This window comes from Papaver somniferum, chromosome 8 (genome assembly GCF_003573695.1).
Source record: "Papaver somniferum cultivar HN1 chromosome 8, ASM357369v1, whole genome shotgun sequence".
In the NCBI taxonomy this organism is placed as follows: Eukaryota; Viridiplantae; Streptophyta; class Magnoliopsida; order Ranunculales; family Papaveraceae; genus Papaver; species Papaver somniferum.
In genome coordinates this window covers 113,377,537-113,400,559 of record NC_039365.1, presented here as the reverse complement: position 1 = coordinate 113,400,559, position 23,023 = coordinate 113,377,537, and the positions used below count along the sequence as shown (strand labels likewise).

Here is a 23,023-nt window from a genome sequence, read left to right as displayed (position 1 = left end):
TCTCGGAAGCTGATCCCTTCCCCTTACCACCAGCCTTACCACCTACAATGGTAGATGAAACGTCCGAAGACTTATGGGGAAACGTCTTCAAGAAGTGAGATAAGGGTAGTCGATCATCGAGATCCTCACCACCTGTCGCTGCAGCACTACCAACCACTCCTTTTATCAGCTTTGGATTTCTGTGCAAGAGTCATCGTCAGAAACATTCAAGGAAAAAAATAGGGGCAAGTACATGTACTGTGAATAGAGAAGTATATTTGTTACCTTCCCTGTCTCCTCCTTCACTCTTACACTATGTCCCCTATACCTTTTCTGAGTAGCCGTAACCTTAGGTTGACTGCCCTGGGACTTGGACTATAAAAGATCAAAAAACTTAAAAATATGAATGGATCATCGGGCCGAGCAGCCGAGAAAAACAAAAATAAGTCTTACCTGATCAATCTTAACCACCCATAACGGGTAGGGTTAAACAAGGAACTCAAGAGGAGGATGGCTGCCACTTAAAATAGGACCGCAGATGGCGAGAGGGACCCGATCCCAGACCGCGTCGCTAGTATGACGAGCATGCTTATTCGAGGTAGTACTACCCTCGGGGTCTTCATCCAGCATCAACTTATTAAATCCCCCAGTGAGAACCTTGTTACGATGAGGGATGGCAGCAAAATCGGCAATATCACCGTTGGTGGAAGTCCCGCTCCGGTAGTTACCAATGAATCTAGCCTAGGTATAGTCACCTGCTTGAGAAGGGTCATAGGTCGACCAAGCAGTTGGAGAACATTCACCCCTACCTCGTCTCTCCCACTCGGCCATGAGGCGGAAGGTATTGCCATTCCATTGGACCAAGGCACGGAACGGGCGAAGCTGAGACAAAACTTCATAAACAAATGGACGATTGGGATCGTATAAGGGAATACGTAACCCGAGATCAAGCTGACCCTCGGTGATGATCGTCGTCTCGGGCGAATGCTGAAATCTCTCCACCTCCTCCTTCTTCAGGGTGCCTTTCTAACCCGACAACAGTCTGATTTCATAGCCATGGAGATTGTAGTCATCCTTCAGTTGATTAATGAACTGCTCATCAGTCAAGTTTCTAGGGATTCTCTTACCAGTCCTACATGAAAATGGAGGAGAATAGTCAGGAAAGAGAGAATTAAGAGCACGATGATCATGCTTGGAAGGATCAACAATAAACAAAGAATCGAGGGAAACACCATCCTCATCGGAAAAAGTATAACTCACACACCTTTTTTCAGTCATAGAAGGGGTCGAAGAAGCCATGAGAGGACTGGAAGGAAAGCGAGAAGCTGAAGATGGGTCGGAGAAGAACGACGAAGATCGAAAGTCCCAGCAATAGCAGCAGCGGAAGAATGGTATCTAGATTTAAGCAAAGAGCGAGGGTTTTGAAGATGGAAGCCTGACAACAAAGATGATGGAGAAGCTTCGATGGTAGAAAAATGGTGGAAACAAGGAAAGAGAGTGCTGGTTATTGAAGAGAAGGATAAAAGGAAAATTGAGGGTTTAACTGCTGGATTTATAGCCTGAGTGAAATAACTGGACGAGAAGGTAACATATCATAAAGGTGGAGTTAGTTAGGAACTCATAGTGGGAAACGCGGCATGGCCAGTATTGTGGGAGCCGAAGCGGTTTCTTCCCATCGCGTCGAACACACGAGTGAAAGAAGGGGCATAAATGTAGGTGTAAATAATCCACAGATCCAGGTGGAGCAATCCTGGCGATGTTGTACCAATAATAGGAAAGATGCGAGGCACCGAATCATCCTCTCCAGGCTCGGCGCGAGAAAAGAGACGTTAGAAGAACCTGTGAAGCCAACACGTGTAAAGGTGAAGCTCGGATGTGATGGAAGAGACGTCTGTCAGACGTTAGGTTAATAAATGCCCTGACAAAGTAGTTTAAAGGATAAGAAGAATCTGGTCAAAGTATGACTCGTGGCCAAATACATCGGGCCATGATAAAAGGAGAAATCGGATCATATTATACCAAGCTATCAACATCGGGCAGAATCACATCGGGAGCTGATCTCACCCAGCTCAGGACGACATATCGGGAGAAGCATCACATGGTACCCGAGAAGAGCAGCAAGAAAGATGTACCACGACTCACACTGTAATATGGATGTATCATCTTGAGAGCTTATAAATAGAGAGATTTGTAAAGATATAGAGGACCAAGTAATGCAGTGAGGAAGACAAAACACTAAGAGCTTTGTAGAGTGAATAGAGAGCTTGTTAGTGATTAACACCACCTTGTAACCTTCAATCAAGTAATAAGATCATCCTCTCAGCCCCGTGGACGTAGGTAATCATGCCGAACCACATATATCTTGTGTGCATGTTCATCTCTTGCTTATTTACTTAAGTTGTGTGTTCTTGATATTCATTGGATGTAGTAGTAGGATTTTCCACATCTACAATAATAGAAGCAAATAAAAGAAAAGAAGAGTAATAATACGAAAATATACAAGAATAATAGCTAAAACAAGTATAAAATAGACACTAAAATCATTTGAATTATGCACTTATCAAATTCCACCACACTTAGTTTTTGCTAGTCCTAGATAAAACTAAATCAAACTATACAACAACTTAATTTCGTTGAGAATATGGTTACACTTAGCTGATGCAACATGCCTTTAAACCCCTAGGTGTCCGTAGTGGACGAGGTCTCGTGAGGGTTTGCAAGAGGTATACCCAAAAAACCTACTCCAATTTCTTTGCCTTGGAAGAACCACTAAGGATAGACACAAAGCAGAAAGCTAAATAATTATCATGCTTAAGTTCTTTAGCTACAAACATCTCACATACGTTCCAATCATCACACATAAGCAATTACTTACGTGTGACATTCAACACGATTGCATAACTCTACTCAGATAGTCATTGTACTTGCAATGTTTCTTAAAATAAGAAACATTTTTGCCGCAACACTCGCGTACTGAAATCACATGGATATATAAGAGAATGAAAATAGAATAGTGAAGTGTGCAAATATTGACTAAGGTGATTGATGTTACCCACAATACTTGTATGAATGTCGTCAAAGGATTTTATATATATATTTAGGTGTTAGTTGAAATAAGCACTCATTTACCTCGACGACATGATTAGATACTCTAAGAGCATGTTTCTTTTCAACAAATATGTGATAGTTCCCATAGATCTTGCTTTCCACGCTTGTTTAGGCGACGGAGACAGGGGAAACGCACACATACTGTTATCCAAGTGTGAGAACCTCATCGACTCTTTTAGACTTGTTATACGATGATGATAGGTTTCACTCATTTCATTGACTACATGATTAGTTCCCATGGATCCCATCTTCCACGCTTATTTAGGCGACGGAGACAGGGAGAACCTTCTCTTTGTATTTTCAATAAACTGTCGACGTATGGAGACGAGCCTTAAATATATTATTATTATTTTTTCTTTATTAAATATTATTTATTTTTTTTACTAGCAAAAGAACTCATCAGTTTCATTTAATAATTATATTTCTAATTTTATCTAAACATAGCCTCTACCTTCATTTATTATTATTAATTATTATACAAAGGAAAGAAAAGGAAAGAAAAATCAACACATTGGTAGAAGGTAGCCGAGCAACAATCTGGACACCTACACCTTTTTGAATAGTAATTCGTAATCTATGAAACAAAGAGCCACCAACTTTATGGTTAGCATCATGATGAATAAAGAAGTTTCTCAATCTCTTCATGAATATGATAGCGTCTTCACCTAGCTCACCAAAGTTAGTAAAAGGCAAGACATTGAAACCATATCCGTTTGACAAACACTTGTCTAAATATTTGGTACACTTACGTGAAACAGCTGAGGAGATAGCATGGCCCGGTGTGTAGTTGGGAGTTCTGGCACTCGTAAAAGGGGATACAACCGTGACATCAAAAAATATAAATGTTGAGATGCGGGGTAATAATAATTATTATTATATTACGTGTGACTAATAATTTTATGAACTGATTGAAAAATAACTGAAGTTTGATCACATTGGGTTTAATGGCAACCTAGCCACCAATTGGGCCCCAACACCCTTTTGAGTATCCATTCCTAATCCGTGAAACAAGAAACATCCAGTCTCACAATTTGCGTTTTTGTTAGAAATATAGTTCTTTAGGCGTTTCACAAATGCCATCGTGTCTTCACCAAGTTCTCCTGAGGTAGTGAATGTAAGAACTCTGAATCCATAGCCGTTTGTTGTACATGTGTCTAAGTATTTGTTTCCCTTACGGGTAACAGCTCTAGCGATTTCCTGGACTGGAAAAAAATTGTGAATGGAATTGGTATACTCCTGTAACATCTAGGCACATGTCCTTCCCGTTCTCCCAATTATAAACAAATAAATTAGCCGGCAGCAAAGTGTTGTTCCCATCTGAACGAAGACCAAGTGACACTTCTTTTCCAGCTGAAACACCGGCTCGAAAAAAAATATCTACATAAACATCCTGTACAAGATCATGTATAAATTTCAGACCAACCTCGCTGGCACAGTGTAGAGCATGATCTCCAAAAACATCCATGTCCCTACTGCAACTAGTACACCGACTATGTTCGGGAAAGGGGAATGCCAAGACTATAGCAAAGGACGCTTCAGAACTTTCTAGGGAGAAGGGTTTGGTTTAATCCATCTGTATGAATATCAAGGAGGTAGTCTTCAGCATGCTTCATTTGATTGTACTTCCATAACACCTTATCGCGTACAAACATATCAAAACTGGTGGGTACGTTTTTCTTCACTACTCCAAAATAGGTCACTGCCAGAGAATGCATGGGTGTAGGGGATGAAACATTGAAGTTTGGTGGAGAAGTGGTGAGCCCACATACCTGATTGAACGTATGTAGAGCTTGCTGATATGCCAGTCTTGGATCTGCGCTGGTATGGTTGTGTAGGATTGTTTGTTGAACCTGACGAGTTTGGGATTGAGATGCTAGGTAACAGTAGTGTGTTGTGTCATGCATAGTATAAATCCCGAGACCTCCATCTCTAATGGGGAGAGTCGCCATCCTATACTGCAATGGACCAGAGCCTGCACTATCTGTTGTAATTAAGTGTCTCAGAAACTTGTATAAGTGATTGTCGTATTGGGAAGTAGCTTCCTCTAGGGCTGCCAGACGATTCGTACGCATGGTAAAGTATAGTTTGGAGACACCTGCGCAATTACGTAGCATGAACAATTCGCTTTGAGGGTCCTTCAGCCTTTTGACCGTATTCATTAGATGAATGGTCTTATTAACCCGTTGCATCACCATGTCTTTGCAGTACTGTAGATCAAGACTTACCGACCCCCCTAATAGTTTAACTCCGGAAGCAGGCCTACCAATACAGTTGGGGAAAACCTTGGGATCGAAACTTCTAGGGTCTGCATTAAGCCAAAACACTTCAGTTTTGGTAAGATTAAGATAGAGACCCCTGCCAACACCCTCATCTTGAATAATACTTAACCCCCTGGAAACTTGCATAGTGTCGCCTATGATTGTTCCGTCGTCCAAATATCATGCTTGTAAATCCAGACTGCATTGGGAGGCAATAGACTTCACGATGGGATGCAGCGTGAGTGCAAAAAGTAAGGGTCCTAATGGATCTCCCTGCTGGACACCTGGTGCGAAGGATAATATGATACCATCATAATATAGCCTGGAGGTCTCATGTAACAGAATTCGACCCAACGTGAAATGGATGGGCATCGTAGTCGTACTTCATTAATGAGGGAAGTCATGTCAACCATGTTGAAGGCATTGGTGAAGTCAATGAGGAGCATAGAAGTATCATTCTGATTCCCTTTCATATCCAGCAGTCTATTGACTGAGTGTAATATACCTTCGCCTCCACACGACACTCTGACGCCGAACTAGAAATCGCCTAGATAGGCAGACATCTCTTTCCCCACTTTGATGGCAGCAAGTTTAGACACAAGTCTTCTCCAGATAGTGCCCACGGATATGGGTCTGAGGCCTCCACCTGGTTTCAACAAAGGAGTAAGAGGGGAACTTGCAATGTACTCCCCAAGTGCAGGTGGGAAACTTCCTGAAAGCCAGAGGTTGAACACTTTGGTGATGTAGGAGAGTATCTCACCAGATACATCATTGGCAGCACCACTCATGGCATCAAGGAGATGTTGCGCTCGTAAACCGTCTCTCCCACAGGCTGTACCCTTGGGAATTTTTTTTAATGCCTTAAGAACGGAGGTTGCATCAACTGAAATTTCATCGCACACTGATACGTGTCTAAAACACCTTGATATTTATCTATTGTTTATGCTTTCTATTAGAGCATTGCTTGGTTGAACCCACCAAGTGTTGGTATGTCAAGTTTGGTTGTCATATTTTAGTGAATCAAAACTCATGTTAAGAGTTGCTTGATCATATACTAGAGTTAAACTTCGTATAGGTTAGCTTGAAAGTATTAGGATATGAGACATTACAAGTATTGCGAAGTCTTGAAGATGTGAAGAAGAAAGGAGCTACAACGACAACAATCATCCTTCCACTTGAGGTTAGTGATATTTGACTTGAATTGTTTCATTCCCTAACATATCTTTCAAGTCGTGCATATTGAAAACATAACTACGAAGCATATATGAACTCTAGATAGACATAGTATTAAGAAATACAATACGAGGTTTATTGCTTAATCATTAAACTTTGTAGATAAGACATCACCATAATCATTTGAATGCTATTGTGATTATGTATGGGTATGAGGTGAGGATTTTTTCCTAGGGAACAATGTTTACATGTGTTCTAAGGAAGTAAGTTCATACACTTGTTTGTGGACCGAAAAGGAAATTGTCAGGAGTTATCGGTTTTGTTATTCATTGCATATCTTATGAACAACCAATATGTGTGATAGAGTATAACCGCTCACAACTTGTTGTGTTCTTGGTAGAACTATTCACAAATTCCTGACTTTTGTATTGGTATAACTTTTTATTAGTAAAACCAATCTTAAGTAATCACCTGTGGTATGATCGGATTATGTCTGCCTTGGAGAAAGGGAACTGATCCTAGTAAGGGAAAGGGAACCGATCCTTGTAAGGGAAAGGGAACCGATCCTAGTAAGGGAAAGGGAACCGATCCTTGTAAGGGGTGCAGTACATCAAGGGGAAACGATCCTTGTATGGGGTGCAACAAGGTTTATAGCAGAAATGGGAACCGATCCTATGGACATGTGCAACACATATAAGTTAGATACCACATATATGTGGGGAACCAATCCTAGTACCTAGTCAACCGAGTATTTGGGAAGCTAGTGTGAATATGCGTAGTACTCACATGGAGGTAGAACCGAAACTTGTTTTGGTAGAATCGTTAAACCCATGGTTGTGATTGAATATTGGTTTGATCAATCACATAGTTCTTGAAAGTCAGATGAACCAATTCTTAACTTGTTTGGAAGTGTGGCAAATCGGTTTCAAGGTTGTAAGTGTGAAAGAGAACTTACAAAGTAAAGATGTCGACAAACTTTGAACACGTGCTGTGAATGTTTATTTCTATAATTGTTCAAAGATATTCCTTAACGGCTAAGGGAAGAGAATCCCAGGATCGAAACATAAGTAAGTTAAGAATCTTTTCATTAAGGTTATTAATTTCACTTTGTAGGGAAATTACAGAATTAGTAATATGTATTTACTAATTATATTTTTTGAGAGATTTCGATTGTTATTTTTGGACAGAGCATTTTCAGGAATTATGAAAACCGAATCTGTGCTTTTATGAATATCTTGAGAATATTTTCGGTTTTGGAAATTGCTTGGTGTCCAAACTTCCTTGTATATATATACACGAAGTTTGCCTTTCTAGCAAACTAATCCTTCGTAACAACAGACTTCCTCTTTTGTCTTTGTTACTGGTGTATCCGCCTATCGGAGAGGAGAGTAATCTAATTAGGTGAAATCTCCCGCTCGTTTTAAAGTCTTCTTTGGGATTGAGAATCTCTAGCGCGACTCGTTGGCGGGAAACTAGATAATTGCGGTTTATCTTTGTTTTCGATTGATTTGATTGACTAATGGTGGTTGAAATCTGATTGCACCTAGTTTGTTTATTCTTGAGAATCTTCTCTTCTGATATAAGATTCACTCAAACTAGTTCAGAGTTTCGACAGGGATCTTTAGAATGTTGTTAATTCTAAAGACGATCTTGTGATAATCCATTGTTAACAGACTCCATTTTGTACGTGATTGATCACAAGAGAGTCAAATGATTGTGTGCAGGTTTTTATTGAAGATTTAAGAAGATTTGAAGACAAAGAAGATATTGAAAATCTGACTTGGGTTTTATAATCTTTGGTGTGCACAATACTTGTTTGGGTAAAAGGGGATCCAATTACTAATCGGTTTATCCTTGTGGTATATTGGATATATTAATTGAGTAGATCGGCATCAACACGGTTCTTCGGATTAAAGGTGTTGTTGGATTAATCTTAATTGATTACCTTCGGTGATTAAACATAAGATAGATCTAGACCCGACGAAGGAGTTTATGTTGAGATAAACGGAAAAGCCTTTGTCCGACCCATATCACTTGGTTGAATAGAGTTGATGCCAAACAGATTTCTTGTTCCTTTACTGTTTGGAATACGAACCAAAGGGATTGTTCCAAGTACGTGACTTATTCATAAGTCGGAGGCGTGGGAATACAGACGTAACTAGGTGAACTATAGGGTTAGTTACTTGGTCTTAACTATACGAAGTTAGTGTAATTTTGTGTAGCGGATTAATCCTGAGAGTATTCAATTCTGGACTAGGTCCCGGGGTTTTTCCGCATTTTCGGTTTCCTCGTTAACAAAATCTTGTTGTGTCATTTACTTTTATTTTCCGCATTATAATTGTTTTATTATAATTAAAGTAAATTACACAAACGTTAACTCATATTTACTTGATAAGCAATCTTATTGTGTTTGGTTAAGTCTGAACCATTATATCAAGTAAACATGCTTCGTTGTTGTATTGTCTCGATCTCGTATCCATAAACGATCACACGAAGTGTGATACGATTAGTTGTGTTGTCTCGACTCAGTCCATAGACAATCACTTTCGGAGAAATGACTTATAGGTAGGAAATTTTTTAGCCTGAGGTATATTTGGGTACCCTCGCCTTTTCACTTTCTTTGTTAAGTTTTCTTGTAAATTATGTATCTTATGTTTGCTTTTGAGTGTTTAGATACTTTGGAGTCATTTGGAACAAAAGAAGAAGAAACGGGGCCAAAGTGTCATTTTAAGTGCAACTGTTGTTGGAGGCGAGCTATTTCTCATTATTTACTTTTGTTTTTTCATCTCTGTCTGAAAATCATGTCGGCTTTAGTGATGCAAATTTATCTGTCTGAAAAGCACGACAGCTTTAGTGATGAAAAGAAATTGAAGAGAAGAAGTAGATCTGAGAAATAAGGGAGAGATGGTTGTTGTTGGTAGAAGAAAGCGTTCATTTGAAGCAAAAAGGAGCAAAAAGACCAATTCACAGGCGAGCGAAGCTAGCTACAATTGAGCAAGAAAGAGAATAGGCATGTCAGTTCTCTGGAACCGACAAGCATTCATCATACGGGCACCCGTTATCTACCTTACAAGGGTGGCTATATCGACTAGCCTTATTCCTACACAACCCTAAAATTCAGAGAGGAAATGATTATCTATCATTAGCTTTTATTCCTCTCCATCTGCGCCTAAACTTACAGAAAGAAATAAATTGATGCTGAGAAGAATCGAGGTGCTCGAGAACTGAAATTGATGTAGTTATTTTACTGAAGTTGAGACAGAGATGAAGATTGAGATTAGGGTTTAATTTGAAGATATTGAGATGAGGGTTGTTTCAAGGAGATAGGTCGATTCACTCAAGAAAGGGGATCTGAGAGCTGCTACTGATGAGATCGATTCGAACAATTGGTTAACATGGGTTCGTGGTTGCTGTTGAGAATCAAGAAGAAGAGAAGAAGTGAAGACAGGGTTTCTGAAATTGAGGATTTAATGTTGCTGATGTTGGGAATTTTCGCAAGAACAATAGAGGAGAAAAACCTGAAATTGCTCAGTGATGTATGAAGAAGGAAGTTGAGATCTGGGTTTTGTAGTTGAGTTCGAGTTACAGAGAACTAGCAGTGAAATTGCTCGATTCTGGGGATGTATTGGATGAACAGGGTTGAGTTTGTGTTGCTGTCATCGAAGCTGGTAGAGTTCTGAACTGCAAATCAGAAAAGAGAGTTGTAGTGTTGAAATGGGTTTGCTGGATTGAAGTTGCAGCTATTGCAGGTAAACCTAGGGCTGTGAAGTGAACTGCAGATGGAGATGTGATGCTTCCAAGGGTTGTTGCTGATGAAAAAGAGATGAAACTGGACATGGGTTTAGTTCGAATTACAGTATGCAGGTCAAGAGCTGAGTTGGTAATGGTGCAGTTACAGCTCAAATGGAGGCATGAAGCTACAGATGTTGTTGGAAGTGGTAGAAGTGATTGATTTGAATGGGTCTGGTGGAATGAAGAAGCTGAGAAAAGGAAGCTGAACTGAAATGATGCTATTGGTTTTGGAGGTATTCGAGTAGCATCTGGATTTGAAGCTGTAAAATGGAAGAGAAGGAACAACAAGAAGTGGATGATGTTGATAGTGTAGCAGAGAAGAGTGGAGCTCCAGATGATGGCATTGAAGGTCCGTTGCAGTTGATACTGGTGATATGGGAGCAGAATGAGGTTTGCGCGGTTGGATGCTGTTCATGATGGTAATTGCAGGTGTTGAGTTTGTTGGCCTATGCAACAAACTGAGGTTGCAGCTCAGATGGAGGAATTGGTGGTACTGAGATTAGAAGTGTTGCAGGACTTGAGCAAATGAGTATGAAGATGGAATTTTTGGAAATTGCAGGTGCAGCTTTGTTGATGCTGCAATGCATAGTTGAGCTGTTGGCATGAAAATATTATCTACCGATGGATTGGTGCCGTTCTGATGGTTGGATGTTGAGCTATGGGAGCTGCTAATGAAGCAACTTGAGAGGCATTGCAACTGGAGCAAGGAAGAACTGAAGTTGTGAAGTCCAAGATGGCGCTTAACTGATTATGGTTGTGTGCAATACTGCAAATGACCTAGGCCAAATCCACTCAGCCCTGACTCGAACCTGACTCAGGGATGTTGACCATTCGTCAGTCGTCGAGTTTGACGGTTGACTGCTACTTTGTCTCCGATGAACAGTGATCAGCGAAAAAAATCCAGGTCACCTGAGATGACTTTTCTGGTCAGTTCCCGGCCAACTCCCGGCGATGGAACCAGTTTTTAGGCGACCATTTTTGGGACATATTTTTTACATGGGTTTTCTCACACTTTGGTTTGGTGGACTTTCATTTATTGGACCTTTGAAGACTAGACCTAATTTTGGAACAAGAGGAGCTATAAAAGAGAAGTCTTTCTACAACTTGGGGGATCACATATTCTACTTGGAGCTTTTTGGAGATAGCTGCAGCTAGGGTTTGCTTTCGTTTTTATCTTTTATCTTCTTTATTTCAATTATTATTGATGATGAACTCCAAACCTATGAGTAACTAAAACTATTTTTGATTGAGGGTGATTTCAAAGCCCGAAATATGAACTCATAATTGATATGCAATAGCTCGTTTTCTCGTAAGTTTTATTGTTTGATTTCTACCATGCTAATAATGCTTATGGACTGTTCCTAAATTTTTTAAGTTCGAAATTAAATCATTGAGTCACAATTCTATTACTAGTTTAGATTTTGTTCGACCCGTAATTGTCTAGAGAATTAAACACAAGTATCAATATATGGGTATTGATGATGGGACTTTGTTAAGTACTCGTATGTAGAAATTGACACTATTAGGTAATTCAAGCTTTTGGATTTATCACTAGGAGCAACCTTATCTCACAAAACTTAGAACATTTGTTTAAGTCACACCTAGTAAGCGTACCTCTAGGAAACTTGACAAGTAGAAACCGGTAGTCGAGCGTTTCCGTGTCCGGTGAGCTTAGGAGATAATAGCGGCAGAGTTGAGCGTACTAATTATGCTAGGGTTGTAAGTAACAAGATAATGCGAAGAACGTGCTATATATCGATTTGGTTTATGTTTCGTGGTCGAGAATGATTCCTTAATCAATTCCATCTCATATTTGAATACAACTTTACAATTTCCAGAATTTCTATAACAAAATCATCTTGCTAAGAGTATTTTCATAACAACTTTTGCTTAATACACCTACCTTGGGACGATCCTGCTTTCATTATACTACTTGCTAGTGTAAAAAGAAGTAGAAAATTATTATTTGTGAGTTGACACCTCGTCAAAATTTGCGCCGCTGCCGGGGAGGCAATGGCAAGTTTAGTTGTTATTTTTATTCATAGTTTATAGTTTTGCTTTTGGTTAGAATTTCAATTTACTTATTTAATCTCTTAGAATCTGAATTTCAGGTACTATTTCTTTGGTGAATGCGCGGAGAAGGCAGGTCAAGTCCTATTGGTATACGTCTTCGTTCGGGTACTTTCCTAAAAGACTTCATTCGAGCAGCGAATACTCCACTTCCTCCTAGTTCTACACCAAGTGAATTTTCGGACTTGGACAAAGAGGAAGACAACACAATGGGAGGTCGACCGCCTGCTCCGAGAACACTCAAAGATCTCACTTGTCCAAACCTTGATCAACAGCCTTTATGTATTCAGCTAAATGGAACCATTGAGTTGAAGCCAAAATTGATTCACTTGCTGCCCAAATTCAGAGGTTTAGCGGGAGAAGATCCTTATCGTCACTTGCAACAATTTCATCATGTTGTAACTAGTATGAAGCAAGCAACCGCAGATGCAGATATGGCTATGATGACAACATTTCTTTTCTCCCTTGTAGATACTGCAGGAGAATGGTTCTTTTGTTTACCTCCTGGGAGTATAACCACATGGAACGGGATGAAGAAATTGTTCCTTGAGAAGTATTTTCCAGCATCAAAAGCAGCAGTGATTCGCAAGGAAATTTGTGGTATTGTGCAAATATTGGAAGAGACTCTCTATGAATATTGGGAGCGGTACAAGAAGCTTTTAGCTAGCTGTCCACACCATCAAATTAGCGATCAACTCATTATTCAATATTTCTACGAGGGTTGCTTTCTAATGAGAAAAAATTGATTGATGCCGCAAGTGGTGGTGAACTCACCAACAAGACCATTGCTGAAGTTACAAGCTTGTTAGAGAACATGGCTGCAAACACGCAACAATTCTTCACTAGAGATGAACCAATGGTAAGGAAGGTGAATGAAGTTAGCAAGTCTTCACATTTGGAACAAAGGATGGGTAACATGGAGAAGATGATGCATCAAATAGCAGCAGCTGTCATACCATCATCATACACCGAAGATGTTGAGCAAGCAAGTGCTATGTACCAAAATTAGCAAAGGCTAAGATATGATCTGTATTCCAGCAGATACAATCCCGGTTGGCGAGGTCATCCCAATTTCAGCTACGCCAACAAGCAAGTTGCAGTTTCTAATCCTCCTTTCAATCAACAAGGTGGGTACCAATTCTTGCAAAGGCCGCAACAAGAAACTCAAGGCATGAGTATAACCGTGAGCAAATTGGAAGCACAGGCAGCTGGAAAACTTCCTTTGCAACCGTTAAATCATAAGGAGAATGTGAATTCTATTGAACTGAGAAGTGGAAAGCAAGTAGAGAAATCGACAGCATCACCGGTATCCCATGAAACTGATTTAGAGAAAGAAGAGGGTGAAACAACCCCTAAAAAGGCTGATTCGGTAACAAATTCTAACTCTAAACCTCTTGTTTCTACTTATGTTACTCCTCCACCTTTTCCCAGCAGGTTTTCAAATACAAAAGAGGAGACGTTATACAAAGAGATGTGGGAGATCTTCAAGAAGATTGAAGTGAACATTCCATTAATTGAGGAGATAAGGCAGGTTCCTCGCTATGCAAAGTTCTTGAAGGAATTGTGCACCAACAAGCACAAATTGACTGGTAATGAGGTAATGAATGTGGGGGAGAGTGCTTCAGCATATCTTCAAAAGAAACTCCCACCTAAATTGAAAGACCCATGCAGTTTTACTATACCTTGCACAATCGGAAAAACAAGGTTCACAAAAGCTTTACTAGATTTAGGAGCATCTATTAGTGTAATGCATGCTTAAATTTATGAATCTTTAAATCTTGGTCCTCTTAAAGATACCGGTATTGTTATTCAACTTGCGGATAGATCCAATGTCTACCCAAAAGGGGTTGTTGAAAATGTTTTGGTGCAGGTCAATGAGCTTATATTTCCCGTGAACTTCTATGTTCTTGATATGAGTGATGAAAATTCATCCTCGTCTACACCTTTGTTGTTGGGTAGACCATTTATGAGAACCGCTAGAACAAAAATAGATATTTTTGAAGGCACATTGACAATGGAATTCGATGGAGAGTTCGTATGTTTCAATATCTTTGAAGCGACGAGATATCCGAGCAATGTGCACTCATGTTTTGTTGTTGAGGAAACTAACGCTGGCTAAGGATGTATGCGAGTAGTAAGTCGGGCTGACGACTTTAAACCAAGCGCTAAGTGGGAGGCAACCCACCGGTTTTGTATTTCTATTTTTATCTTTTTTATTTTTAAGCATTTTATCTTCGTTTTTGCATAACATTTGCGGAATTTCCCACCTTGAACTTTAATTTGAATGACTAAATTTTATATTGAGGACAATGTAAAGTTTAAGTGTGGGGGAGAATTTATATTTTTGTAGTTTGTAGAGTTTGATGCCTTTAGTTATAAAAATAAAAACAAAAAAAATTGAAAATTGAAAAAAAAAAAAACAAAAAAAAACAAATTGCTTTATACACTCCGAAACCTAGAAACATGTGCCTTTAGGATGACACTATCAATCTAAATGGATGGAACCATCTTGGCTGCAGGGGTTGAGGAACCCATTAACTAAAAGGACAAAATTATTCAAGTGTTAGAAATAATATGATAGTTGTTACCATATCTCGGAATGTCATCATATCACCTTCTGTTTTTATTTTTGCAATATTTTCTTGTTTCTCTAAGTGATTTGGTGGGTCACTAACATCGAATTGTTATTACTGCTAGGATGAAATAGAGCGATTGAGTTACTAAGAAAAAAAAAGACCTGACCAATTAGACCAACCGGAGTATATATGAAAAAAAAAAACAAAAAAAAAATGACACTTGGATAGCAATATGTGTGTGTTCTCCCCGTCTCCGTCGCCTAAGCAAGCTTGGAACGCAAGATCCACGGGAGTTACCATGTAATCTGCTGACAAGATGCATGCGCTTGGATCCAAAAGATCTAATCATGTTGTCAATCCGAAAAAAAGAGAAAGAAAAAAAAGTGAAAAAGAAAAAGAAAAAATATTATTATTGTTCAATAAAATCGACTCTTGGTTCCCTTGTATATGCTAGTTGAGTTGATTTAGAATTAAGATTGTCGATCGCTGGTTCCCTTGTATATGCCAACTATGTTGATATTAGATTTCAGACCAGTATCTCAATCCATTAGGTTTCATAAGTTCATCTTGGCGGTGACCTTCAGACAGATATGGGAAACACCGTTCACTTAGTCAACATTCGCAAACATCTATCTTTATATCCATCTTCTTAATCTATTCATATGTAATTGTGGTTAGTCAGACTCTGAGTATTGTGGTTTGTTCAACTTTCTGAGTAGAGCTTAATTTACATATGTATTAATTTGAATTCACATCAGGGTACCTCCTCCAATAGCCAATTTGGATTCATTCATAGATTTGTCACAGGTAGTTGGAGTTGGAAATATAGGTTTTGTAGGTAGACCTCTTGTAAACCTTCACGAGACTAAAACTGGTCCAATAGGGACACCTAGGGGTTCAAAGGCTTGTTATACGTGCTATGTGTGACCGTAGCCTCGACGACACAGAGTTGTGTGTATATGTTTTAGAACTATTTGTTTGATTTGCTCGAGGACTAGCAAAGTCTAAGTGTGGGAGAATTTGATAGGTGTCTAAAACACCTTGATATTTATCTATTGTTTATGATTTCTTTGTTAAGTTTTCTTGTAAATTATGTATCTTATGTTTGCTTTTGAGTGTTTAGGTACTTTGGAGCCATTTGGAACAAAAGAAGAAGAAACATGGCTAAAGTGTCATTTCAAGTGCAACTGTTGTTGGAGGCGAGCTATTTCTCATTATTTGCTTATGTTTCTTCATCTCTGTCTGAAAAGCATGTCGGCTTTAGTGATGCAAATTATCTGTCTGAAAAACACGACAACTTTAGTGATGAAAAGAAATTGAAGAGAAAAAATAGATATGAGAAATAAGGGAGAGACGACTGTTATTGGTAGAAGAAAGCGTTCATTTGGAGCGAAAAGGAGTAAAAAGAACAATTCACAGGCGAGCGAATCTAGTTACAGTTGAGCAAGAAAGAGAATAGGCATGTCAGTTATCTGGAACCGACAATCATTCATCATATGGGAACCCCTTATCTACCTCACAAGGGTGGCTATATCGACTAGCCTTATTCCTACACAACCCTAAAATTCAGAGAGGAAATGATTATCTATCATTAGCTTTTATTCCTCTCCGTCTGCGCCTAAAACTCACAGAAAGAAAGAAATTGATGCTGAGAAGAATCGAGATGCTCGAGAACTGAAATTGATGTAGTTATTTTACCGAAGTTGAGACAGAGATGAAGATTGAGGTTAGGGTTTAATTTGAAGATATTGAGATGAGGATTTTTCCAGGAGATGGGTCGATTCACTCAAGAAAGGGGATCTGAGAGCTGCTACTAATGAGATCGATTGGAGCAATTGGTTAACATGGGTTCGTGGTTGCTGTTGAGAATCAAGAAGAAGAGAAGAAGTGAAGACAGGGTTTCTGAAATTGGGGATTTAATGTTGCTGATGTTGGGAATTTTCGCAAGAACAATAGAGGAGAAAAAACTGAAATTGCTCAGTGATGTATGAAGAAGGAAGTTGAGATGTGGGTTTTGTAGTTGAGTTCGAGTTACAGAAAACTGGCAGTGAAATTGCTCGATTCTGGGGATGTATTGGATGAACAGGGTTGAGTTTGTGTTACTGTCATCGAAGCTGGTAGAGTTCTGAACTGCAAATCAGAAAAGAGAGTTGTAGTGTTGAAATGGGTTTGCTGGATTGAAGTTGCAGCTGTTGCAGGTGAGCCTAGGGCTGTGAAGTGAACTGCAGATGGAGATGTGATGCTGCCAAGGGTTGCTGCTGATGAAAAAGATATGAAACTGGACATGGGTTTAGTTCGAATTCCAGTATGCAGGTCAAGAGCTGAGTTGGTAATGGTGCAGTTACAGCTCAAATGGAGGCATGAAGCTACAGATGTTGTTGGAAGTGGTAGAAGTGATTGATTTGAATGGGTCTGGTGGAATGAAGAAGCTGAGAAAGGGAAGCTGAACTGAAATGGTGCTATTGGTTTTGGAGGTATTCGAGTAGCAGCTGGAGTTGAAGCTGTAAAATGGAAGAGCAAGAACAACAAGAAGTGGATGTTGTTGACAGTGTAGCTGAGAAGAGTGGAGCTCCAGCTGATGGCATTGAAGGTTCGTTGCAGTTGATACTGGTGGTATGGGAGCAGAATGAGGTTTGCGCGGTTGGATGCTGTTCATGGTGGTGATTGCAGGTGTTGAGTTTGTTGGCCTCTGCAACAGACTGAGGTTGCAGCTCAGATGGAGGAATTGGTGGTACTGAGATTAGCAGTGTTGCGGGATTTGTGCAACTGAGTATGGAGATGGAATTTTTGGAAATTGTAGGTGCAGCTTTGTTGATGCTGCAATGCAAAGTTGAGCTGTTGGCATGAAAATATTATCTACTGGTGGATTGGTGCTGTTCTGATGGTTGGATGTTGAGCTATGGGAGCTGCTAATGAAGCAACTTGAGAGGCATTGCAGCTGGAGCAAGGAAGAACTGAAGCTGTGAAGGCAAAGATGGCGCTTAACTGATTATGGTTTGTACAATACTGCAAATGACCTAGGCCAAAGCCACTCAGCCCTGACTCGAACCTGACTCAGGGATGTTGACCGTTAGTCAGTCGTCGAGTTTGACGGTTGACTGTTACTTTGACTCCGATGAACAGTGATCAGCGACAAATTTCCGGGTCACCTGAGATGACTTTTCTGGTCAGTTCCCTCCCGACGTTGGAACCAGTTTTCAGGCGACCATTTTTAGGGCATATTTTTTACATGGGTTTTCTCACACTTGGATTTGGATTTGGTGGACTTTCATCTATTGGACCTTTGAAGACTAGACCTAATTTTGGAACAAGATGAGCTACGAAAGAGAAGTCTTTCTACAACTTTGGGGATCACGTATTCTATTTGGAGCTTTTTGGAGATAGTTGCAGCTAGGGTTTGCTTTCGTTTTTATCTTTTATCTTCTTTATTTCAATTATTATTGATGATGAACTCCAAACCTATGAGTAACTAAAACTATTTTTGATTGAGGGTGATTTCAAAGCCCGAAATATGAACTCATAATTGATATGCAATAGTTCGTTTTCTCGCAAGTTTAGTTATTGTTTGATTTCTACCATGCTAATAATGCTTATGGATTGTTCCTTAATTTTTTAAGTTCGAAATTAAATCATTGAGTCACAATTCTATTACTAGTTTAGATTTTGTTCGACCCGTAATTGTCTAGAGAATTAAACACAAGTATCAATATATGGGTATTGATGATGGGACTTTGTTAAGTACTCGTATGTAGAAATTGACACTATTAGGTAATTCAAGCTTTTGGATTTATCACTAGGAGCAACCTTATCTCACAAAACTTAGAACATTTGTTTAAGTCACACCTAGTAAGCGTACCTCTAGGAAAATTGACAAGTAGAAACCCGTAGTCGAGCGCTTCCGTCCGGTGAGCTTAGGAGATAATAGCGGGATAGTTGAGCGTAAAAAGTATAATTATCCTAGGGTTGTTAGTAACAAGATAATGCGAAGAACGTGTTATATATCGATTTGGTTTATGTTTCGTGGTCGAGAATGATTCCTTAATCAATTCCATCTCATATTTGAATACAACTTTACAATTTCCAGAATTTCTATAACAAAATCATCTTGCTAAGAGTATTTGCATAACAACTTTTGCTTAATACACCTCCCTTGGGACGATCCTGCTTTCATTATACTACTTGCTAGTGTAAAAAGAAGTAGAAAATTATTATTTGCGAGTTGACACCTCGTCACACACCACAGGTTCAACAGGTATAGAGTGTAAGGCAACACTGGGGTGTTTGTGCATCAGTTCAGATACCGTAGCTTCAGTGCAAGGTTTTATACTGTCATGAGAGAGCACTCAAATAGCAGCGGTGTAATGCCCATAAGAGAGTTTCTTCTTACAAGCCTGTACATTTGCAATACCCTGTTTCTTCTTATCCTTTGGTTTGCCCACTGGTTTTCGTTTTGGCAGTGTTAACAACGTAGTGAGTAGGTCAATGCATCCCTGTGGTTCTTTATAGGTAACCAAGGCCTGATTAATATAGGCGATTTGTAGTTTTTTCCTAGTGTCAGAGCGTGCTTCCGAAGAGTTTTTTTGGTGTGTAAATGTTCAATGTGCAAATTGGTAAGAGCAGTAGTTTAATTCATGAGGATATGTCCCTATGGCTGAGTAAAATGGTGTCGCGACAAGATTTTAAAGTTCTAGAAAAGGTTAAAAGACACTGTGGGGGGATGCTGGTGGTGGTTCTAAAGTTCCTCTGAAAAACCTCACTGAGCAGTTCCAAAGATAAGGTGTTGATGGTGGTTTTTAGTTCAGGGTTAAAATTGTAAAATCTTGTATTTAACGCGTTGTCATCTGCAAAGGAATAAAGGTCGTTTAAAAGTAATGAGTGTTCAAACCTCTTTACTTATATATGTATTGAGCAATTCAACATATTTATGAAATTTATCAGAATGGTGTATGAAGCAACCATCCCAGATATCCTATAAATTTCAACCTATCGCACTATTTACTAATGTATGACCTGCCTAGTATTTTCCTATGCTATGTTCCCCAGCTGAACTTTCAATGTTGACATGACATGACGATTAATGTTCACTCTCAGCAGAGTAACACGAATCTCCCGAAGTGTCAGTATTGAAATCTGCATGAAAACACTCGCGTAGGCTACACCACCCTCAGACAAAGAGATTAGCGTATTACACGTCTTTTAATTAAAAGTTAGAGCGATCGAATGCGTTTAAATTCCTTAAGGGAAATCCAGACTGTCCATATCAATCTTAAGAAACGATCGCGGCCATATGATTTGGCCACACAATTTAATAGGTCTAGCCTACTCCTAACAGGACTAGGCGATCGTCACGATAAACACCGGCGGGCCCACTAGCATCCATGCCGGTAGAAACTCCTTAGCTCATCCGCTGCATATTCAAACGCTAGCCTGAACATGGGCGTTCACGCTATTAAAAAGAAGGCTCAAACGAGCTAGACTGACTATGACGGTCTTAAAAGCATCACATCCGTCCAACTTAGCTAGCCTAGTTGGACGACGTAGATCATGTTTCAGGCGATCAAAGAGGTGCCGTTGTGTTCACCGACAAGTCACCTTCATCTTTAGCCAATCGAACCTCACGCGGTAATCCATAGGCGCACCAAAACGATTGCCCAAAGTAGGATAATCGCGTTGTTGAAAGATAACTCAAACGGGCTAAGACCGGCCAAAACGATCCCAAAACATCACGACCGCCAACTTAGATAGCCTAGTTGGACGGCTTAAATATTCCTTCGAATAATTAAAGAAGTGTTAATGTGTTCACCCTCGATCCAACTCCACACTTGGTCAATCGACTTGCTCATAGCAAGACCAGAGCACATCAAATCGCCGGCCCAAAGTAGGGAGAACGCGCTGTTTGAAACCCCTAAAAAATGCTTTGCGGCAACACCCTACTGTCACAAATCGATCATGACCACTCATCTTCGCCAGCCGAATCGAGTGGCTTAGATCTAATTTGAGATGGCCAAGGAGATATCAACATGATCACGAGCGGCCCGTTTTTGCACATGGCCAAACGGCCTATTCAAATCAGCGCCCAGCGCTTTGATTCGATTAGACAAAATATGTTGGCCGCACGGCCTCCTAAACCCTAAAACGCATCAACGACAATATGTAACTGCCGCAAATCATCTCGTCCATCCAACTTCGCCAGCCTAGTTGGATGGTGTAGATTTATTTTAGGAAAACTAGCAAAGTAGCATTGTGATCACCGGCCATCCCTCCTTTACAGGGAGTGATTGACCAAGTGATAGCTCGACCATAGGGTCCTCGAACGATTACCCAAAGATGGCCGGTCGTGCTACTTTTAAGATGCTCAGTCCGTGACTGATTCGATCGAGATCAAAAACAGCGATGCTTCTGACACATTGATTATTTTCATCTGCTTATTCGAAAGTGATGCTTTACATACATCAATTATAAGCAATGCTTCATAAATATCGGTTTTACAAATAATTTATTATTTTACCTAAAAGCACTGTGTGCTGCTTTCAGTGACGAGTCCTACGACTCTACCCACTTACTCGAGACATCAAACATGTCGCAAATTGGGGGATGCTCACTGGGGTATTGGACTGGCGGTTTATAGCGTGCAGCGTGCAACACGCCCATTACGAGAAAGTGTCAAAAAAGACGGACGGTTAACAATAATGAGAGTGGGTGAACGTGTGATTAGTCTTCCCTCATAACGGAAACACGATGGTCACCACCTTCCGCACAAACCCACTTCTCCACTACTTAACTTCCTCCACTTCCTATGAGATCAGGGTGCGCTCAATGACTCGTATAAATAGGTTTTCAACCTATTTAGACGAGGAGAGGACACAAGTGTTATTAACACAAGTAGCCAGAAACCATTTTTCTGATAAAAGTTATAAACAACCACACCTTCATAATTCAATATTCTGATCTCAAACACCTTCTCGCTTCCCTCCCTAAGATCAACCCTTCTCCTTTACCTTGTGACCGAATTGAATCTGAAACGGCCATTTCTTGGTTTAGGCCAGAGTCTTACAGATTGATCTCTCGAACTCAAAAGTACTCCTCTGCAGTGCATTTGTTTAGGGTTTGAATTCGTTTCTCATCAACACATCCCAAATTTACCAAAAACAGCAGAATCACTTTTTACCCCAAACAACTGGCGACCACAATGGAAGATTAATCTCTCGGTTGCAAGATCAATTTTCAGTTTCATTTAAATTTTCTCAAATTCAAGATGGTGGATCTTAGGTCTGGATCAGCGACAAATCCCGATGTTACTAGCGCTGACAACACCCCTGGTGTCAACATTCCTGCCGGTGACACCAATGTACCGCTTACCAGCACGATCAATGCATCTCATGGTACTACGTCCTCAACCACCAACACCAGCGGCGCAGGAAACATTACCTTAAGAGTGACACCTCCAATCACCAGAGCCAGAGCCGCTGCCGCCACTCCCAATGTTTCTTCGAGCGTAACACACCCGGTCGTTACTAGAGCTATTGCCGCTCCCCCATCAGGACGAGAGACTGGAGGAGCCAGAGGAGGACAACCCCCTATTACCATTGTTGATTTGATGAAAATACAAGAGGTTCTTGCTAAAGCTCGGACAGACATGGCTACAACTCAGAAGGAGGTACTCACTTTCCTCAAGGCGCTAACAGAGCGACTACCACAAGAGCCGCGTCAACCCATGGATCCAATTAGGAGTACTTTCAACACTCCTGGTGCAAGCGCTTCAGCAGGACGTGCCTTTATAGATGAAGAAGTTCGTGTTGCTCCTGAGCGCTCAAGGGAAAGGAATCAGCAGTCCAACTTCGTCATGCGTGAGTATTTAGAACGACTTATCCAAAATCGAGCAAGGAAAACCTGTAGACCTGCATCATCATCAACCTCCTTATCCTCCTGATGTGCAAAGAGTTCATCTTCCGAGAGGATACTCTTCTCCTCAATTTTCCCTTTATGACGGTACTGGTAATGCTCGTGAACACATCTCTCGTTTTCTGGATTCATTAGGAGAGCACGAATACAACCATGTTCTCCACC

General features: G+C 40.2%; 1 protein-coding gene across 1 annotated transcript; it reads left to right on the top strand.

Moving 5' to 3' along the window:
• The first annotated feature begins 12,439 nt into the window (after positions 1-12,439).
• Positions 12,440-17,357, top strand: LOC113305936. The gene is made up of 5 exons (XM_026554927.1): positions 12,440-12,980; positions 13,100-13,376; positions 13,422-14,050; positions 14,174-14,335; positions 17,185-17,357. The coding sequence occupies exons 1-5, from the start codon at positions 12,440-12,442 to the stop codon at positions 17,355-17,357; spliced, it is 1,782 nt and encodes a 593-aa protein (XP_026410712.1).
• The last annotated feature ends 5,666 nt before the right edge of the window (positions 17,358-23,023 follow it).

Excerpts from the sequence above, each read along its gene's own strand:
- LOC113305936 (XM_026554927.1), top strand. The coding sequence starts at position 12,440 with ATGCGCGGAGAAGGCAGGTCAAGTCCTATTGGTATACGTCTTCGTTCG. Across the intron at positions 13,377-13,421 it reads GTTGAGCAAGCAAGTGCTAT|ATACAATCCCGGTTGGCGAG; the intron begins GTACCAAAATTA and ends GTATTCCAGCAG. Across the intron at positions 14,051-14,173 it reads TAAATTGAAAGACCCATGCA|ATACCGGTATTGTTATTCAA; the intron begins GTTTTACTATAC and ends GTCCTCTTAAAG.